This window comes from Ornithodoros turicata, chromosome 9 (genome assembly GCF_037126465.1).
Source record: "Ornithodoros turicata isolate Travis chromosome 9, ASM3712646v1, whole genome shotgun sequence".
In the NCBI taxonomy this organism is placed as follows: domain Eukaryota; kingdom Metazoa; phylum Arthropoda; class Arachnida; order Ixodida; family Argasidae; genus Ornithodoros; species Ornithodoros turicata.
In genome coordinates, this window is record NC_088209.1 from 28986226 (window position 1) to 29008974 (window position 22749).

General features: G+C 45.0%; 1 protein-coding gene across 2 annotated transcripts in view; it reads left to right on the forward strand.

The window, feature by feature from the left end:
- Positions 1–22749, forward strand: part of LOC135368530 (QRFP-like peptide receptor) — a 248098-nt gene that overhangs the window by 175596 nt on the left and 49753 nt on the right. For both annotated transcript variants that reach the window (XM_064601890.1, XM_064601889.1), the window contains exons 4-5: positions 1451–1561; positions 9733–9895. In XM_064601890.1, coding sequence (XP_064457960.1) covers positions 1451–1561; positions 9733–9895 — 274 coding nt within the window. The remainder of the gene's footprint in view (positions 1–1450; positions 1562–9732; positions 9896–22749) is intronic.

Genomic DNA, 22749 nt, shown 5'->3' on the forward strand with positions numbered 1-22749 from the left:
AAATGCCGTTGACCGCATAATTATAGGTGATGTAGTTTATTATTATTATTATTACTATTACTATTATTGTTATCGAATGACACGTTTTCTGGGACAGCCTGTATCCTGCACGCAGACCACGTTGCAATGAAAATCAAGAACGACGGCGACCGCTGCAAATACACAGTATATGTTTCAAAATATTCTGCGGTACCATTTCTACGCTTTCTTCCCCAGTTCCTCTTTACAGGATCCCGAAGACGGCATTCACCTTCAAACGTGATGGGGAAACAGAAGATCAAGAGCGCACGAATGGATCCACATTTGTAACGGTTATGCTCCAAACTGAATCCGTGCCACGCGTGGCGTGAATCGTTATGGTAGTTCCGAATAACAAATAGTCTGAATGACACTCTTGCACGTAGAAGGATCCTAACTTGTGAATTGTGAATTCAGGAAGCATTTCAGAACTTTGTTTCCTAGTGTGTCATTCGTTTTTCTTAGCCCCGCCAGAATGGTATCGGTTGTCTCCACGACGCTGTAAACATGGAAATACGTTATCGAACAGGTGCACAGTTAGCAACCGTAAAGACCTGTTTCTTGACATGTTTCACTTTCAACAACAACAACTTTATTACAAGCGCTATTCATGCTATTCACCTTCAATTACATAGAAAGTCAGTTATGACGAGATGAAAAATATGAAGCGTCATCTCAGCATAGACAGCACCGTAATAGCGATGCACCCTATAGCGGGTGTCGGGCAAAAGTGTTATCAGTGCGCACTAAAACGTCCATTTGGGCTTGTTGGTAAGATACTTCCATTTGACTAAAAGTGCTAACAACACCACAACACACCAGCGCTGTGTCTGGTGCGTTGTCCTGTTTTTAGCGCTTTTAGTGGAATGGAAGTTATCAGAGTATGGCGCTTCATATCGCAGTGATGACCACGAAGAACACAGCCTTGTTCTATACACCTCCACCCCCTACGCACTTGCATTTTCAGTGCAGTGTGCCGTTTGTGTAGGTATAGGACCACAACAGGAGCCTGCAATTTAGTGCGCAGCTTCAAGTTTTATGACACGGCCGTTAGCAATATGCAAATGGCCTTTGATACTCCTCTCGCTTCCCAAGTTAGACAGCTGCTTACGGAGACTTCTAGGTAGTTTCATAGAAATTCCCCAGGGTGCTTTGTTGAAAACAAGTTACCTGACAAGTGACAAATCTTCCATGCGAGACGGTCGTCCAAATTGTTTCGAAGTAATACTGCGTTATGCAACGCCTTCTGAAGCCAGAGACGCTCGGAAACACGCTCCTGTATCCATGAGTGCTCGTCTAGGGCACGTTTCAAGTAACTTGCACGAATGTGCAGGCGGTACATTATAAATAGAAAGCATTAGTACTAGGTCCGAGCTTCACTCATGTTATAGAAGACTTAACGTTGTGCACTAACCATATCGCTTGATTGCAGGTCGTTAAAATGGTGTGCACAGTCCTGGTGGCATTCGTTATCTGCTGGATGCCACTCCAAGTCATCGTCCTGTATTCACAGTTTGGAAATTCAAAGCAGCGAGATAATGAGGTAAGACAACTGTTCTTTCTTTCTCTCTTTTTTCTCATGCTCCGTTACGGAAGCGGACCAAGATTTCATCGGATACAGCGATAGAACTCGGATTACAGGGTTCATTAGGCACGACTTCCTATATGAACCGGAAGGCTTAGGATATCATACATTCGGATGCCTGTGGTTGTCTCAGAAGACAATGACTTGAAGAAACAATGTGTAAATGGTGAGCGAACGTACAAGTTGCGTTTGAATTTTAACGTGGGTTCCGTATACGGCTGCTTCACACTAATGTATTCGCGGGAGGGATAATTGCACTTGCAGCTGTTGCTGCCTATAACTATAGTTACGCGAGATTATTTTCAGTTCTATGTGACTCAAAGATCAACTTAAAAATCAGCATTTTTCTGTATAGCTTTGAGCTACAGAAGCTACAGTTTTATCATGCATATTTTTTCCAGTTCTGTCTCTCATCTCCCAAGCCGGTATGGTAGATAATAGTGAGTTTTAGTGTACCATACGCTATGGCCTTTGCGTACGTAAGGGATAGCGTTGGTGGTTCTGCGCACGCGCAAAACAAAAAGAGAGCTTCACGCTTCATTTCGCACAGATGGCCACGAAGAAAATCACCTTGATCTACACCTCCACGCCCCATGAACTCGCATTTTCAGTACATTGTGTCGCGTGGGTATGGGTATAGCGCCCGACAATACAGGAGCCTACAATTTAGTGCGCTGCTTCAAGTTTTATGACACGACCGGTAGGAATATGCAAACGGCCTTTGATACTGCTCTCGCTTTCCAAGTTGCAGATAGCTGACACTTCGAGATAGCCTTATACAAATTCCACAGGGTGCCTTTCGTGCGAGACGGTCCAAACGGTTCTGAAGTATAGTACTTCACGTTTGAAGCCAGAGAGCGTCAGCCGTTTCTGAATCATTCAGCTGAGGCGTTTTCGTGAAACACCATGGAGAAGTGCCAGTGACACACACACCAAATATCGGGGCGACAAAGTGCATGAAGCCAGCGAACACTTTTGGCTCAGACGCCGAGCATAACTTGCCCACCGGGCCATATAGCTGCCACGCCTTTTCCATCTAAATGAGAAGCACGGAAGAGAAATGAAATCGACCGATATCGACCGAATTACAATAATTGGCAAGCACACGAAAAGGAACTGCTAAAGCGTGTCACGGGAAAGGGACTGTCCATCGGAATTTGAGTTCAAGAATCCCACGGTTTAGAAAACTCCCCATTGCGTTGTCGTATTGGTCGTCAAGACACTACGAGTTACAGGAACTAGAGATTTAGTAGGCGAGCTCAAAGTTCTGAAATGCTACGACGCAAAGCGGGTGAGAGAACGCTTTTTAATGCACGTAAGAAAAAAAAGCATAGAAAACAACAATTTTATTTAATGATGGTGAATGGGGCGTTTCGTCGCGAGGGGCGATCGGAACAAAATTAGAAAAAATATGATCGATTCATTGGTGGATCCGACGGAAATGCGTTAGCCGCCTTTCGTCGCAGGTCCTCCCCACAGATTGCATAGTCCATACGAGCCCACGCAGACATATCTGAAACTGTCGACCACCAGAGCTGCACCTTCCACTGCCGCCACGCCGGCGCCGCGTTGGGATATCCACGTGCTGCGGAATGCCTCGCAAGCGTCTGTTGCCACAGTAACTAACGTTCGCCCGCGCCCACACGCAATGAAACGTAGTAGTGTGAACCATGCTTAAATCGCATTCAAAACGCAGTGTGAACACAGCCTCTCTGAGATATGTAATGCCGCTATGTCATTTTATAAAGAAAGGGACTGACAGCCCCCTGCAGCCCACGTGTGAACATCTCCAGAAAGAGCGATATCATATGTATGGTTTTCTACAGAATTTTGCGTAAGCACTCAGCAAAATGAGAATCGAAGGCACTAATGTTAAGTTATATCTATGTATACGCGTTCCTGATACGTTTCCGTTCGAACACCGCCGCACAATTCACAGATTTAATGAAGGCAAATGACAAATGGCACACACACGCACACACACACACGCACGCACGCACACCCCATTCCACAGATTCTCGAAGGCTCAGCATTTGCAAACAACAACTTCATTTTGATGGTGATCATTGGGTTTCATGCCATTCTACCCTATTGCTAGCGGTAATTTGGTGAAAATGTAATGATGAGCTCAGCCTTTAACTAATTACCGTGATAACTAGAAAAAAATACTAATTATGCGACGTCTCGCGTCAGCTACGTGCCACAAGTGCTTCGATGATAATCCGAAAACCTCCCGTGGCGTATTTACGTTTAAGCGCATTAGCTCGAATGACGCCGGAACGAAATGCGGATAGCGCAGTGTACAGTGTTGTAGTCCCTCACGAACTCAGAAAAAAAAAAAAAGGATATTTCCTGGTAACTTTTCACACGACATTTTTGCAACTCGCTTTTTTTATTTTTTGTTTCTTTTTCCTTCCTCCGTGCCCCTTCCGTCTGTTCCGTATCTTCCGTCCCCCCCCCCCCCGTGTAAAGCAGGCGGATGAACATGTAATTCACAACCGGATAGCTGAACGAAAGAGCGTACTGGTACGCTACTCCGCGCAAGAAATATGTACATAAACCAAAACTAATTGAAAACTCCAAAAAGTCGACACCTTTCTTTTTTGTGGAATATGTTTTACTGTAGGGTCAGAATGGTAAAACAGAGGTTTCAAAAGCATCCGAAGTAAAATTTAAAAGTTAGGAGTTGTATTTAATTAATGGCAATATGCAAATGAACCGCTCACAGCTCAGTTCCCGTCCGATGTCTCAGGCATGCTCGTTGACGAGAAAGCTTTTCGGCAGCGCCACCTGCTTACGAACTATTCAGTTGGGAGACCTTTACGCCATCCACGTCATGACAGCGTTGTCGTCTGCTTGCAGTCATAGCGCGAGATCTGTTACTGCAACCACGTATGCAGCATGTTGACGCAACCATTATGTTGTCCATATCAACGGGAACGGAACGAATATACGCTTTAGAAAAAGATGGTTTTCTTCTTCACTTTCTTCTTTTCTGAATAACGCGTCCCGGAGTAGCCAGTCCCGAGTGGCTCGGGACTAACATCTCCATTTTTTTTTCTTTTATAAATCAAATAAAGTTTGTTTTCTTCCAAGACACGAGCAGGACAGCCAGGAGAAGGCGCCCCAGAGTCGTGGAGCCCAGTATTGCTTTCAGAACCATCTTCGTAATAAATTCATTTGATTAAAATCTCTGCGGTTTTGGAGGAAGATATGTCGTACAGACGTACCTGGCAGCCGAGAGATTAAAGACATGCCACAACCTTCGAAGTGATTATGTGACGAATTCGCAAGTTAAACAACTTTCGTCAGCATGATTGCACGACGCGTCTGGTACGTTTATGCCAACCTCATTTTCGCGAGGAGTCAAAGTGCGCTCGTCATTTAGTGGCAATTTGTACAACAATAAGCGTGGATCAAGAAGATGGTAACCCCACATTCTGCGACGTCGTTCTCGAATGTGCCTGCAACATAAGCTGTCGTGTGCATCATTTCCACAGCGCAAATTAAGTGCTCGCTGCGGAAAGAAGCTTGCACGAATCCATGCCGTATTTCCCAAAGCCCCTAACGGTCTCAAAAATAATTAAGCTAACGGCCCGGCGAGTCGTTTGGCGAATAATATTACGTTAAGGCTGCATCCAGCAATAACACGGCCAGTGGGTCACAGTTTCACGCGCAGAATTAGGCATCGCTAAGCTACATGTAGCGCAATTTGCGGGACAGATTACTATGTAAGAAGGGCAGAACACGCGAATTGTTGGAAGGTTCTTCTCTCATCTCAGTGGACTAAAAAAAAAAGTAAAAAGAAAGTCTGGCTGCATTTTTTTTGCAAAATTCGATTGGAACATCGTTGATAGTAAATATTTGGCGTAAGTCTATGTCACGTGACCCTATAAAGCTACGGAGGGACCTACATGGTGGTTGGCCCTCCAAAAACTATCGCAGAAAAAAACAAAAAGAAGTAGAAAAAAGAACACGGATCCACAGTCATATACTTCTACCAGCTGTTGCATACGAACTTGGGTTGGAAAAAAGAACGTGAGTGCCGTATATGCCGAAGATGTAGCCGGTAAGTGGTTTCTCCCTGAAACAACAACAACAAATAAGTGATGATGATGAAACAGCGAAGAGAAAGATACCACAGGATCCCTTTTGCAGAAACTTTTAATCGCGTGTCACCGATCCCACACGCTGTAGGTTCAACTTTACACAATTTGAGATGCAAATTCACGCAGTTCTCACCTAGTGCACGGGCCTCGATCTATACTTATAACCGGCGCTCGAACGGAGATCTAAAGATCTAAAGGCGGACCACGTGCAGATGTCTTCGACATTTGGTATGAAAACATGTTAAGCCTTCCCAGCGTATATTTTAGCTCAATTTGGCAGGCGCAGGACACGACAGGTGTGCTAAGCATCTCTCTCTCTCTCACGCATCATACGGAACTCGGCACGCCATTCCTCATACTTGTATCATATCTCTGCGCTATATCTCGGTACGCAATTTCCGTTTTGAAAAATTGCTTACGCCTGCGAGAAGTGCATGCCGAAAATAGTGTACGTACCACACTCGCGTATACTGCCTTATCTCTCCCATTCTGAGATCAATTTCGCGAAAGTAAGCGGTATTTCCCCGTAGTATAAAAACAGCTCGAAACGTTTAGTCGGTGCAGCGTCAGGGCCCTGCATTATTCTGCCTCCTGCGAAAAAAAAGAAAAGGAAAGAAAAAAAAGAAACGTTTACATTTTCGACCAGAAAGAGCTCTTCGCATGATTCGTTCAAACCCACACGCCGGGGCATATGCCATCCCGGATATTTTTCCTCGTTCCTTTCCGATGTCTGTCCACATCTCCAACCTGGGAATGACAGTTCCTACTTGGAAATGATGTGCTGGACAACGCTTATTGACAGAGCCGATACGCGCCGGTACCGCGGTGGAACTGTGCCGTTCTACTGCGCGGAGTGAAATGAGAACCCCAGAAGGAACGCCTGCTCGGCATCTGACAGAGTGAAAGGAGCACGTAAAAGTGAGCTATTTTGGCGGCTGCACGGCGTAGGCTTTCAGGAAATGCACATTTAATGCGGTAAGCGTTGTCGATGTTTTCCGCTGTTGGGAAATCGCACAGAGTGGTTGTATAAAGGGAGAGTGCTTCCTTAAAATTCCATTACGCAACAAATGTCGTGTCCACAGAATCTAACCTAACTTATGTTAAGAAGAACCTAATTCATGTTGATGGAAGGAAATTTGGGGGAAGGGAATTGATGGCATTGCAATCTGTCTGCCTCGCATTGTGCTCTACCGCAATATATGTGTATCTCTGTGAAGTGGAACTATCATAGTTTGATTAATGTCTCTGTAGTTCTGAGAAGTATCGCGTTACAGTGTGCGCTATCTGCCACATTGCTCCTCCAAGGTCAATTTCCGTCTCATAACATGACGGCTGCCGGTAGTCTTGCAACGCGATGCGGAGGGCGAAGACCGTGAGGGGTGCATGCGCTGTTGCTAGAAGGCAGACGCGTCGTGACGTCACCCACTCTTCGAGAATCCGAAACTATGGAGGCCCGTGATGTTCACCGAGAGCATTGATATTTTACATTCTGAGTCTTCGAACAAGTTATTTTTTTCTTTTTTTTTACAGTACGAAACGCAAAAAAAATTGTACTTTTTTAGGGTCTGTGGGGGCACTTAAATAAATAGTCGTGAGAAGTTCGTCTATTCCGGTGAAAAAGTCAATGCCTGAGACACTTCCCTCTACCGTTCCGATGAGAAAGATTTTCTCTGTCCAAATAATACAGTCTTACATTAATGATTCTTGGTGAACACAACCAAAAATGGGCTTCTCTTCTGTTTGAAGAGTGTACGGTCTAAAAACAGACATTCACCGCCACGACAAGCTTCGAGAAAAAATCGTTCCCTCTCCTGATTTGTTCCTGAGAAATTCCTTCCTGACAAGGGAAAGCGCATTCCTGGGCTGAGCTTCATATATCTCCCCATCGAGACGTGGTTCTTTTCCAGACAATTCATTTAATGCAGAATGAATTCTAAAAATAGGGGGATGCATCCGAACAGTTGTGCGCCCGTCCGTGACGGGGCTCCTGTGAAGCGTGCTTTCACCGCACTGGCGCAGTGTATGCAGGAGAAGCAACCGAGCAGTACCGTATACAGTGGTCCGTACATAATACCGTATAGACTGTGGTAAAATGGGTTCTCCACACAAAAATTTCGTTGAGATGAACAAACGACTTCTGCAATCCTTTTATTATGCCTTTTTCTGTTTTTCTTTTTTTTTTTTTTTTTTTTTGTTAGTGTCCAGTTCTTATGTCGAAGTGACCGAGAAACGTTGCTCAAAGTGTTGTCCCACTCTGTGTGTCTCTGTGTCTTATGTTTTGCTCTATCTTGTTCACCTGCAAGTGTGTTCAACCCACGTGTACCCACGACACTTCGACATAAGCTGAAATTAAGAATACATATAAGGATACGGTAAGGAAGAAGGCTGCAAGAAAGCACTACGCAACACACTGCACACATATTTGTTGAAAAATATCAAGCAACGTGCATGACACCCTCATGAAGCACTGGTTTAAGTCAAGGCTTCATCCGACCTAACCATAAATTTAATGCGTGGAACTGCCTTGCCTTGCACTAATGTACCCTGGAGGAAACCGCAGTCTCCACCCAAAATAAAAGAGGCGAGCCACAGTAGCACGTGGGACAAAAAGCAAAACGAACGTCTGGCACTTTTCTGGTAGAATCAATAGACACTTTGATGATGCAACACTTTTCGAAGGCATATAGCCGTGGCTTCAAGAGCGGTTGGAGGTGAGCGCGGATAACACTGACAGCATACACATCCGTTCCCACGCATGTAAGGTACGCGACCGCACCCACAGGCGCGCTAGTACAAACATGTCTACACCCGCTGATGTGCGGGTATCGAGTATACTGTCCTCACAACCGCAGCCACTACATTTCTACGAAAAAATCGACGTGACGAAAATTGTATGTTACAAACGTTTTTAGTTTTCAGCATATAAACTGCTCAAGGGCATTTTGTCAGCCAGATGTCCATTAACGTTATCGCGACGACAACATAGTTGCAGTTTCAGTGTGAAAAAAAAAAGAAGAAGAAAAGGAAAAGGGGAATAGAGAGAGAGAGAAAAAGAAAAGTCACTTTGCAAACCAAAAATTCGATTACCGATGTCGAAAACGTGTGGGTGTTGTTTCCCTTCATTATCACCATCATTATTCTGGTGCACCATTATTAAGGTGCGTCATTAGGTGCACTATATTTTACTAATTTATTAACTAACTAACTAGGGAGGCCCTGTGGGCATTCATGGGCACCTGAAAAATACAAATACACAAATCACTAGCAGAGCTTAACGAGAGTTTCGACTACGAAAAAGTAAACGACTGGTAGCATTAACGGTTATGCATTAAAGTTATCTATTAATATATCTATACGGTTATCTATTAAAGGTACGAAGTGCTACAAGATAAATGGTACATCGTAAAAACGGCAATATGTGACACCGCATAAATGGAAAGGGTGGCATCTTCGGTACATAACAGCATCGGTCGAAGCGCCATTGTCCTCCTTCACACTAAAACAGTGTGGCCATCCTTAATTGAAAATAATGCCATTAAGATTGCAAAATGTGGGGAGTGATAACAATTAATAAACCGCACAGCCATATATAAAGGTTCGAGGCGTGCACAGTCTTTTACTCAAACGCTTCTTCAATCTTCTTGTGAAGCGGGCGAACAGGTCAGTACGTGTCCTCTAAGCAGAAGCGGAGGTAGAATATAAAAGCGCGCCGTAACGCCATCTATGTATATTTATAGTAAGGACTGGGCGGAGAATGTGTATCACGACACGTAAAAATAATACGTATATGTGCTACAATCAAGGAGTTAAATATTAAGCAGTATTAAGCATTAAAGAGTAAGTATGTAAACGCTACAGTATTTCACAGCTCCAGAGCCTTTTGGGGGTCGTTCTGCGAATCTCCATGTCTCTGAATTATGAGTACCCCGTCGTCATGCACTCTAAAAACGGGGCTTCGCAGCCAAACTCACGAGGCAAACATACCTACTGAGCCCTAACCAATGGAGCATTTTGTTCCAGATGCCCAGCTGGTTTGACGAAGCTTCGTCCGTGGCAACCTACATAGCCTACTCAAACAGCCTCCTGAATCCCATCATCTATGGTGGATTCAACAACAACTTCAGAAATGGGCTCTGCACCGTGCTTCATTGCTACCTTCGAAAAAGGCCGTCTCAGCAACCACGTGAGTAACCTTAAGTAAATAATACACAATCCGCGATACCTTTCGGATTATATACGTACAACGTGGTCAAACCTCACGTAGTTAGGTCCAACTTCGGGCAAACTTTCTGAACATCTTTTCTTCGCTTGCTATGGAGTTTTTTTTCTTCTTCTTCTTTTTTGCACTAAATTAGCTCCGCGCATCATAGCGACAAAATGTATCGTGCAGGGACGGACGATAAACTAATTACGGTCTAAACGCGACGTCGCAATTATGATTGGAGACCGCTCCTCTTCTGTGTGCTACGGTGCCTGCCAAATATGAACCAACTTTCTCCGAAATCCGAAGTAACGTACAGATCACCTCAGTCATTTTCCGCCGCAGCTTTACATAATTCGTCGCAACGACGAACTTTTCGTTTCGAAAGCCACCACGCACAACTGCTCTATATAGTTAATCCGAGAGTGGATTTTTTCTAGCTCGCTCGCTCGCTCGCTCGCTCGCTCGCTGCCCTCCCAAATTAAAGCGCCCTAAAAGTATTACGGGCACTAATTGCAGCATAATTTGTGTCAAACACTGCGACGTACTTCCCCCCGCATCATAATTACGGCGTCGTACTAACATTCCCTTCTGTTTCCTGCATATGAAATGCTCTATAATCCTTTGGGCCGATTGAAGTACGGACTGAACGCGCGCCGGTGAACGCGACGCCAATTCTCCGCGTTCGAAATGCAATTCGCCCAAAACAGTAGACGCGTACAAACAGCAGCAGTCCTGTTTGCGTCGACAGAAATCACTGGAGCAGGGTCGAACGTATTTGACCTAGCGGCTTTAAGCGGTGACATCTCTGCACGAACTATTTTTTCTCGAACTATACGTAGACTTCGGGGCTTGGAAAACGAAAACAGCTTCTTCATGAGCGAATACAACGAGTGAGACGAGGAACAAGGGGGACCGATAAAAATGTAATCAAGGCGCGCGCGAGGGAGATTTTCGATTTACAGGCCGTTGTGATCGGACAGAAAGAAAGGGGGGAGGGGGGGGAGAAAGAAGAAAAAAAGTAATAAAATATGATGACGAAAGCACCCGGTAGCGACTCATGAAACGTAAAGCGTGTTCCGATGCGTCACATATGGTGCATGATGCATACCGGAAGGACCACGCCCAGACTGGGAGGTGACACGGGTTCGAATCCTGTCACCGGCTGTGCTGTCTGAGGTTTTCCCTGGGTTTTCCGAAGACTTTTCAGACGAATGTCGGCACAGTTCCCCCTGAAGTCGGCCCAGGACGCATACTAACCCCTCTGCCCCCCACTCCTTCCTGCTGTCCTCTCTCCATCTGTCCACGTCTGTACGCCTCTCATAACCACAGTTGCTTCGCGGCGCTAACACGGATTTAAAAAAAGAAAAGACCGGAACGAAGACAACGTAACCTCTTCGTCACCTCCTAGTACGTCAAACAGGGAATCTGTGAAGATGTACTGTATGACAACTTTTAGGGTGCAACACACGAATCGTCATCATTTGTTGTTGTTGTTGTTGTTGCTGATGCTTCGAAATTATTTCTAAAGACATATTTACTAGAAGTGTAGCGACAAAAGTGCATGCTATGCTGAGAAATTGAAAAAAAACGCAGCTAAATTTGATATACTGTAACAAAATAGTAAAGCGGTTTAGTGCATCGAACGCCATCGCCTTTGCGTATACTGTTCTGCGCACTGCGTGAAGCTCTCTTTATGTTTTGCGCGTGCGCAGAACCACCAACGCTGTCCCTTACGTACGCAAAGGTGATAGCGTGCGATGTACTGAAACTCTCTAGTGACAGCTACGAAACTACTCAAGCCCGTATACGCACGAGGCTCAGCCAGTGTATAGAGGCCATCGGAAGTATTGAGGGCAGCGTACGTTATTGACATAGAATGTAAGCGTTATTTTTAATTATGAAGTAATTTCGCTCATGAAATCATTTGCTTTAACTATTTTTATTTTATTATTAATAAAATAAAATAATTGGATTCGAAGTCACCAAAGTAAATTCTACGCCCCAAAAGCGTTTTGTCCGTGCCCCCATACCTGTTTGGCAAACTAAATTGAAATTGGAAAAAAAAAAACAAAAAAACTCACGGACCTTCATCCCCCTAAGCGCATAACACGTCCAGCAACGCATAGTTGAGCTTCCAAACGTTCCTTTTATTTATTTCATCTCAATTGCAAGCTCCGGCACTTTATCTTGAACTAACCCAGCATACTAGTTTGCGTCTTCGAGAAATGAAGCCGTCGGAGGACTTCCTAGCTTGCTTACTTAACCTCATTCCTTGGTTCAATACAATTTTCCGTATTGCTTCGCAACCAGGAAACCCGTGAAGCAAATAAAAATCGTTACTGGCGGCCACTGTGGCGTCGAGAATTACATATTGCTGCAAGCCTCCACAAGAACTCCACGTGACTGTCGAAACGAACTTTGCGGCCTTGCATTAGAGGGGGACTGAAAAGTAAACGAACTTGTTAGCGAGCACCACAGGATGCCAGGACGCGACGCGCGCTCCAATATTTTCAATCAATACTACGCGCATGTGTTCTTCATGGTTGGTGCCTTTATTTGCATACATATTACAGTTTTGCATATTGAAAATTTGCAGCACTGGTACAAGCTGTCTTTGATGTCGTCAGGCGACGGCAAAAAGCGGCACGCTAGATGAAGTGCTCCCAAAGTGGTCTCTAGTCCATCTTGTGTTTCAAAAGGAAAAGCGAGAACCTCGATTCCCGAAATATCTGACGGGATAACAATATCACCATATGCGTATAGAGAGAAGTAACTTTTTTTTTTAATCGACCTACGGATTAACAAAGGCTACGTCATCATTGACATCTTATTGAGGGAAGCTGGAAGAGATGATGGATGAAACATTCAGAGGAGGGCTTCACCACAGACGGAAGCCGTGCTGCAAACGTTTTCTGTGAATCAAAACCGATGGAAGATCAGTAAATCTTAGCAATGCTAGTGGAAACACTGCGGGAGTCGTTCGGTACCGGTACATGGTTACGCTTCCAACACGATTTCGTGATCGCCGAGTCCTGATTACGAATGCCGAGGGGAGGCACTACTGCATCAATCATTATTCCGTTGAATATACCGGGTGTCTCAGTTAAATCCCCGGGCTAAATAATTCGCGAACCGGTGCACCAATCGAAGAACTTTCTTTTTTACAAGTATCTGTCCGATACCGCCTACAACCTGCGCACCGTGTGAATGAGTTGGAGTCGCTCATTATTTAAATAAAAATTCAAATGAGTTTCATGCATCATGACAACATAGACACGTTGACCTTGCTTGTCACCTTCCCGTTTTGTCTTTTACACATACCCGTACACACATTTACACATTATAAAAGGTATATCTTGATTCAACATTACAAAAATAACTATCCCAACGCACTGCTCCAGATAGCGAATGTCCCCTTTCCGTAAGAGCTTTGCAGCTATTCTGCACCAAATGTTTTCGGTGTGGAGATTGCTTTGTAGTAATAAAATATGTATTACGTACCGACCGAGTGAGCTGCTATACATTCATTCAACAAAGGTGTCCCGAAACGGTCAAGCAAGGTATATCCAACCGTCATTCATTATTCATCCTTGAACGATGTAACTTATAATACAAGTGCACTTGTGCCCTCGGGGTGCATTCTAAGTAATCGTGGATTCGCGAAGACATTTCGCTTCCTCTTGCATTTTCCCGCAGCGGGCGAAGCAGCACACGCTCTGTTCAGTCTTTTGTCGGCTTCCCTCTCCGTGCGTTAATTCACAGATGGAAGCCCGCGAGAGTCGAGATGAGATCTGAGAGCGCAGGCGGGGCATGCTTAAAAATTTATTACACTGGAGTGATGATAGGTTTAGAAGAAGCAGAAATGCGGACGTACAGGGTGTGTGCGGATAAACCTAAGTGGCATTTGCAAGCGAACTTCCGGTGGAAAGCGTGGAAGCCATACTCAGCGTTAAAAAAAAAAAAGAAGAAAAGCAGAGCGATGAAAACATCGCCTTCCTTGCATTAGAATAGGGCAACGTGGCAGTCTCATGAGAGTTGCGTGGATGAGCCGCTAGGGGGGGGGGGGGACATCAGCGATGAGCATCCAAATGAGATATCCTTGACCGTTTCTGAACCACAGAGGCATGTGGCCGAGCGGGTTAAGGGGTCCCGCTCGTTGGTGGTAGTCATGTCGTGCTGAAGACGGAGAGGTGGTGGGTTCGAACCCTACCACCGGCTGTGCTGTCTGAGGTTTTCCGAAGGCTTTCCAGAAGAATGTCGGCACAGTTCCCCCTGAAGTCGGCCCAGGACGCATACTAACCCCCCCCTCCTGTGCCCCACTCCTTCCTGCTGTTCTCTCTCCATCTGTCCACATCTGTACACGCACATAAATGGGATGATGATGTGGTGGGTCATTCACTGCTGTTATGGCGGTACACTGCCCCATTACTGTTGTGGAAGGGATGAGAAAGGGATGATGATGGAAAGGTGTCCTGTATGCCGCTTATAGCGCCACAGTTGCTTCGTGGCGCTAACACGGAATAAAAAAAAGTCTCCGTTTCTGTACCGGTAGCTCCCCTAGCGGTTTTTCTTTTCTTTTCTATTTTTTTCTTTCTTTTCGTCGCGCGTTGCGCGATGGCAAGTCCAATACCTTTGTCAGCTCGATTATTATATCAACATGCGCATACTGTCTGCATTTGTTTCCTCATTTCGTGAGAGCTAAAAGCTGTCAGATATTCAGGCCCTTTATCTCGAGTGCATAGCCCTTCACCCGTTTCGTTATCACACTCCTATTCTTGTACCGCTGTCACTTCCATACCACGCGGCACATCATCATCAACACCCGTCACTTTCCGAAGTCGCGCGCGGTTGCCTTCGAGACACCATCCGCGTCGTTCTGCGAGAATTGAATATCTCCAGCGCGCGCGAGAAGATGACGACGGAGTTTCAATCCCGCGCATACAATGTTGTAGGCACACGGGTACGCAGATGTTTCGGAACGGGAAGAATAAGGCAACGAAAATAGGGGAATCGAAAGGAGGATGCAAGGGGAAGACACAGGAGCCCGCGCGACAGGTCTGACAGTGCGAGCTGCAGCAGCTGGAGCTCGCCGAGAACGCAATATGAGTTCGCGCGCAAAATGTTTTGTGGAAAAATTGCACCGCACACCGGTGTATGTACATGCTTGATCGTTCGCTATACTAACTGGTTGGGCCCAACAGCCGCGATAGAGTGCACGAAGTTTCTTGGCAATGAAAGCCAAACTTATGGTCGTTCCTTCAGAGTTTGCAATCTCGCCGAAGAATGCTTCCCCCTCCGTATATTGGTGCGTCACTAATGTTACCTCTTTCATTCTTAGCTCCCTCACAGAACATTGTACGTATATGCCCCCCCCCCCCCTCTTCATTACTATAGTTGTTGTCGTAAGAAAAGAAAACGGGAATAATACACGTAAAATGTAGAATTTGTTGCATATTCCGTCATATTTAGTGGCTTTTTCAGTTTTGAACGAAAAATATTCTCTTGTCGTGGGCAAGCTCGTATATAACAAATTGGTACAAATATATTACGGTGCCAGTCATGTCTCGGAACAGTTCGGTATGATATGCAAGACCAATCTATGAATCAGACTAAAGTAGAACGGTACATGTGAAAAAAAAAAAAAAAAAAACTTTCAAAAACGCTGACCATTTTGGAGATCTAGGAAGAAAAACGAAGAGGTATAGGTAAACTTATAACATAGTAAACGATGTCATAATTCAAACGAAAGTATGGATTATCTGCAAAGGAGCTCTATGCAACAGAGAAAAATATCGGAACAGCATAATGCGTACGTCGATGAAGGTATGCGTCCACGTGGGAGCCCTACACGTCAGGGCCGTAATAGAGGACGGCCGTAAAGGACGGACGTAATGCATTCCTGTCTGCTGCTGTCGCCTGGATATCTAATTCAAATTGTGCAATCTATCACGCACGTAATCCCCGTGCGTTTACGTATAATCTGAGCGTGGAACGCTATGCGCACCATGTTTGCAGATACCACTGCTAACCCCGACAGTGAAGCCTTGACGCCACAAACTTTTACTGGAACTCTAATTGTGTGTGTGTGCATTTGACAGGATGCCGCCTAACTGCCAATTAGCGGCAGCACTGAAGCACTGCTGCAACCGTTATAGGAGCCCGAAAATGCCTGTATGTTTCAAATTCGAAGGTTCGTTGCCAAATTCAACAGAATGGTAATGCAGTCTATTCTTACTGTCGTTCTGCAGCCGTGCGCCTGTCTCTGCAACAACTCAACTTGTGATGAGGACGAGTTCGGAACGCTTCGTCCGTTTTATTTCTGCAGTCTGCTTGTTTATAACGTGTCAGTTCTATTTCTACCGTTTCTGTCTAAACGTTAAGCATTCCCCCCTCCCCCCCGCCGAAATCGGAGACTTCGAGCAAATCTCAGAAACCGTAATAATGTTAAAATCCGTGCGGGTTGGTGATCCATACTACTGGGGTGTTTTTTTATCGCTTTTAGTACTCAGAAACCGTGACGTCAAGGCAGGATAAAGGCATGTCAAGATAGGTTTTGGAACAACAAATGTACAGATCCCGGACAAATTGTTCACCGGACATTTGTTCACTCCTCAAATGCTATAGGTGGACCAATGCTCACCAACATACCCAGCTGTTATGATCGTCACTTTGTTTCTCATATTGCGTGGCATATGCGTATATCGGCGCAATATATTTTCATAAATGTGTTCCGTTATTGGAAATAACCTGCAAAATATAAGTGCATATGACGATGAGCTCGCTTCATGAAACTCGTTCCAATTTGTCTCTGTATAGCTCTCATTCAAATGCAAATAGTGGGTGGCATTTGACTACTTGTAGATAAGGTCTGATCGTGTCGGGTTCAACCCGATTGCTCCCTCTCGAATCAATTTCGGACCAGTTCAGGTTACACCCGGTTTATCGCCAAATTCCAATAACGGACTACGTTGTGTCATGTACCACGTACAAGATTTAGTCGCAATCTGTGCACACCTCTGATAAAAATATTATCTAAGTGCAACAATAAACTATGCGAAGCAAATTTAATGTTACATCAGGTGGTGTTTGCGTCTATGAATCGCTTCACCTTTCGCCCTTCAACTTTCTAGTTCACCAGCGAAAGAGCTTCGACTTCTTATTAATGCGTTGGCATTAGGATTGTCAAAATAGAAAAAGCTGTATATATATCTACACATATATAAATGTGTGTGTGTGTGTGTGTGTGTGTGTGTGTGTGTGTGTGTGTGTGTGTGTGTGTGTGTGTGTGTGTGTGTGTGTGTGTGTGTGTGTGAGAGAGAGATGATGAAGCCTCACCGAGACAGCGCTATAAGTGGACATGCATGGAGAAAAATGATTTGAAATTGAAGTAGCCGAAGGTAATTAGAGGTAATTAAAGAAAATTAAAACAAGAAAGTTGAGTTTAAAGGTAATGAATGTAAGATATATGTAATTAAGAGAAAGATTAAATGAAATTAAAGAATAACGAAGGTAACCGCAGGTTATGCAGGGGGTAATTAAATCAATTAAAGGGGGAATTGAGTAATTAAAGCAAGTAAACGGCGATTAAAGGTAATTAAGGAAATTCAGGATTACCTCATGAAACCTGTGGTTACCTAAAGTAATTAAAGGGTAATTATAGGGTAATTGAAAGTAATTGAGGCTAATTAAAGGTTAATTAAATGGACTTACAAGTAGTAATTGAAAGTGTCAAACAAGTGTCAAGCACTAACTGGAGCTGGACAACCGGAAGTCAGGTTAGACCGGAAGTGGAGAACCGGAAGTCGAGTTGGACCGGAAATGCATACCGGAAGCCAAGTATAGACGGGATGTGGACAACCGGAAGTCGGATTTAGACTGGAAGTCGACAACCGGAAGTGGATACCCGGAAGTCAAGCATGGACCGGAAAACGGGCGGTTAATGCGAACGCATTTCTCTCCATTTACGGCTAAATCGCCAGTGATTTTTTTTCCTAAATGCAAATACAATTCTACACGCTTAGTGCAACAACAACTTTATTTTAGGATGATGATTGAGGAGTTTCATCGCGAGTGCAAATAACTATTAGCGTTTTTTATTAGCGAGTTTTAGGATAATAATTCGGGGCTTTACGTCGCGAGACAACTGTGATAATGAGCGACGCCACAGTGGTCGGGTCCTTGGATTAATTTTGCCCATCTGCCGGTGCTTTAATGTGCGTCGAAATCTCGACACTCGGCACACCACATCTAACGTCCCTCGCGGAAGACGACGCGTCTGAGCTACTTGTACCCTTTCGCCAAGTTGCCACCGCCCTCGGCCGGGTTTGAACCCGCGATCTTGGGATCAGCTGGCGGACGCGCTAACGACTGAGCCACCGAGGCCGGCACGAGTCTTAGGAGAACGTAGAATTTTTACGATAACGTTTCCGAAAACATTAGCTAAAGGCCACGGATTCAAACTCCCTCTCATGTCATCTGCGGAGGCCGAGGCATTCGCAATACTGGCCGCTCTGAGACACGGCTCCTCGTTGGCGCCCAGGACCTGGACGATCCTGACCCGACAGTAAAGTGGCTCTGGAGGCGCTGGCCTCTTACTCCGGTGCAGTCATCACCGACACCTACACCACGATCATCGCCCTGCACTCCGAACTTGTGTCCCAGGGGACACGGCGCGGTATTCCAGCGGATTCCGAGCCGTGTCGGACTTTCTGGCAATGATCGCGTGCTGACACTAATAGCTCGGCATGCCCACGACACTGAGCAGCCAACTGTCCTTCCCCTTGCGCTCTCTATGTGCCAGCTGAAAATCCGCCGCTTTATTGCCAGCTGCACGCAGCTCTTTCAGCAAGGAGCTATTCCACCAGTACCTTCCTGCGATCCATTGACCCGCTAATGATGCATGCTGTGCATGGCCACATCCCGCGCATCGAGGAGACGTGACTTCATCGGCTGCGGCTGAATGTGGCACAAGCTCCACTCCTCCTGTTCAACTCCACATCACCTCTTTGCCTCACGTGTCATGTAGAAGCGGACGTGCAACACATACTCCTTGCCTGCCAGCGATGCGAAGGTCACCGGTCCAGTCTCCGGCGCCGTCTCGCTCATCTGGGCTAACGAGAGCTTTCCCTCCCGGTGCTACTTGGCTCTATACCGAGCACGCTGAAGTCACGTCTGCGCAAATGCGATTCTTTCGGGAAGCTAAAGCTCGTGGGCGCTCTCTGATGCCTCCGACATGACTGCCTGCACAGCGACTAATACAGGAGCTGTCTTTCTTTTTTTCTGTATTTCTTCATAACTTTCTGCGTCTCTGTTTCTTCTTCTTTATTTTTGTTGGTTTGTCTTTGCTTTTGGGAATAGCAAGCCTCCATCATGGCTAACGTTTCCGTTCCTTTTTTAATCATAGACATATCCCCCCCCCCCCTCCCATTCCTTTGGGGTGGCTAACATCTCGTTGCTGGTATCTGATTGACTGACAGCGATACCCACTAGGAATCAGAGGGCGCTAACGATTCTCGACAACTGACATATCCATATACTGAAGATTGTTTTTTTTTTGTTTTTGTTTTTGTTAGGTTAAATACGTGTCATATATGCTTCAGCAGTGATGGGCGGATCTGCCTAGCCTTACCGGATGGTTTCATAGCTTATATACTTCTACAGGAATTGGAAATTCCCGGAAAGTAGAAATTGGCGGTTGAATCTGAGAAAGGCCAAGTTTGAAGTTCATGTCTCGAGGAGACCACCTCGTTTGTGTGCGAGGCTCAGTTCTATCCTATACGGATTAGGAACAGTGGAAGGTTTCTACCCTGTTTCTTGTGGAAGGTCAGCTGTTGGGTTGGTTCAAAACCTTGAAGAAAAAAAAAAAAGAAAAGCGCGCCGTGATCATACCTATGCGTTGGTGTCGGAACAATATCACCGGGCGCGGCCATGACGCCCCAACACTGCTGTAATGGCGACCGGGTGACGTCAGGCAAGATAGCTCCTATCGAGGAAACTGCCATATTGCTTGGGGCGCAAATCAGTGGGCGCGGCTATGACGCCACCACGCTGCTGTAATGGCGATCAGGTGACGTCGAGGAAGATGGCTGCTCTCCAGGAAACTGCCGTATAGAAGGCGAAAGTAACTGAAACCGTCTGAGATTCAGACAGTGTTGATTATGGAAGTCGTCACCCCTACCAGGGGAAAGCCGAAGCTTCTTTTGGACGGATATTAATACGTCAAAAGATCGTTAAGTGTGACTGGATTCCATGGCAGTATAAGTTCCAAAGGAGCAGAAACCTCAAGGGATTCCTCACAAGGAAATGAAAATCTCAGGGCGGGTCCCAGGGTATTTTACAATGAGGTGAGCGATATTGTCCGTCGTCAGAGTTTCATTCGTGAGCAAATGTCTGGTGGGAAAGAAATGCGCCCTCAAATGTACGCCACATATATATTAATCCACAATGATGGGTCTCGTGGTAACTGCACAGAACTACACTCTTAAAGATTAGGTGGTGGTGATGATGGTGATGGTGGTGGTGGTGGTGACGACGAAAACCGGCTTGCCGTTGTTGGTCTCACGTATGTAGGCTGCGTCACGACTCTTAAAAATGAACTTCACCGCATAGCACGCTCCTAGCCAACCATAATCTCGAATGATATCGTTATCTGCCCTGATTTGTTGAAAACGGGATGCGTACGCCTTTTTTGTCACACTTATGCTGTTCATAATTGTCACAAAAAAGGCGTACGCCTCCGGTTTTCAACAAATCAGGGCAGATAACGATATCATTCGAGATGATGGTTAGCTAGGAGCGTGCTATGCGGTGAAGTTCGTTTTTAAGAGTATATCAAGAGTCAAGGAAGGTTTGTTATTTAAAAAAAAGAAGGGAAAAGCTATACAATCGCTAAAACAGTGCTAAAAACAATAAGGACGACACAGGACGGACGCTAGGAAACAGCAGGAAACAGCTCGCTTGCATTATTATTACTTTTTCTACAAAGTCGGTTGCTAGGACGCGCAAGTGTCAAGACCACGTGTGCTCACAGCCGCCCTGACCCTCAAGGGCACTCTCTGGTTATGAATTCAGCTTGGTTCGCATGCAACGCATCTCAATGCGATAGCAATTACTGAAATTTTTCTACATGAGTTGTCCATGATACCGTGATGTGGTTGACCGCGTAGGCTGAACGATAACGCAGGGCTATACCTAATGCGGTTATAATTAACGTAGAAGCAATACTATCGTACTTCATCGCATTATGTATCCTGCGCGAACGCAGGATGGTCATATAACGTACCCTGGAGAACTTTCTTGGGTCAAAGAAGGTTCAACGTAATGGAAGCTGGTTCGATTATACCGACCATTTGTCAGAAACTGGACGTAGAAATGACATCGACAGACCGAACGGCTTGCAACACTGTAAAGTGCATTGTATCGTATCGCTGTTGAGCCTACAGCGACGAGCACAATAGAAATAGCAGAAGGAAAACTTTAGAGCCATTTATTTGATTGGCTCATCTATCACTTGAATGTTCTCCGAAGTCTGTCATCTTAAGACGGTGCTCTCACCTAGAAATTGGAAACTATATTTCAGAAGCGAGATCGCACTGCGTTACGTCGGTTTATTAGGTATTGGATACCTCCTTTAAATGGACGGTCTGGACCCCATATACAGACAAATATATATATATATACATGACAAATACATGACGTTATGCATTAATCAAACCAAAATTATATCAAACGGGAAAATAATCGTATTGTCCTTGAATCAAAGCCAAATTCACAGCTAGCTTTGCTCGGTGTGTTCGTGCATTATCTAAATGCATCGACCATTTTGGGCTTTTTTTGAATTTCCAATTGAAAATTCAAATTTTTATTTGAGTGGTTTATTTTTATTATTTTATTATATTTTTATTATTTTTTATTTTATGAATTTTATTAAATTTTTGTTCGATTAATGCATAACGTCATGTAATCATACATCATCTGTGTAATAAAATGTTTGGAAACATTCACATCATGCTTGCGCTACATTTTCGGTTGCAACAATCTGAGGTGTTAACTTTGCCGTTGTTCTCGTATTCTACAAACAAAATTGCTGATAGTAGAGGGGCGCAAGAAAGGTCGAACAAGGTAGCACAATTAAGATGCATGGCGGTGTACACACGCTGTACCTTCTAACACGACCATGCACCTTATAAATTTCCTTGTACCCTATGTCTACCAGGGGGTCGACTTTTTTGAGACCCGTACCTTATAATAATTCAGTGGGAAAATTCACTGGTGTAGCTTATGTTTATCGGATACAGTTTGATATAAGGAACGGAGTTTAGACTGTACATGTTGTTCATTACATTATACAGTCATTGCTCTGCATCTCAAATTACTGAGGAAAAAAGAAATAAAAAACTTCCACGTTTCGTAACTGGCGAGACACACAGTGTTGAACACAGGCCCGCGTCACCTCTGATGTCAAACGGAAGCGAGAGCCACGGTCATTCCCATTGGTTCCCATGGTCAGCACGTGACCTCTCCCGCGCTGCCTCATTGGCGGAGTCACCTGCACTGATGCCACAGCTGGATGAGTTTCGGTGTTCGCGATGCCGACTTTCTGCCCGTTTATTACACGCTTCGATGAAAGCCTGGAATGCAGGTTCTCATAGATGCATATTACCGGGTTTTACATTACCCTTTCATCATCGTCGTCGTCGTCGTCATCATCATCATCATTTTTAGGTTTAGCCGGCATAACTTCGGGCGAAGTGTCACAAACCATTTAGAGAAAATAATAATGCCAGAACCACACACCAGTCAGGGTTCAGTATGGGGCCTGTAATCAGTGTAGC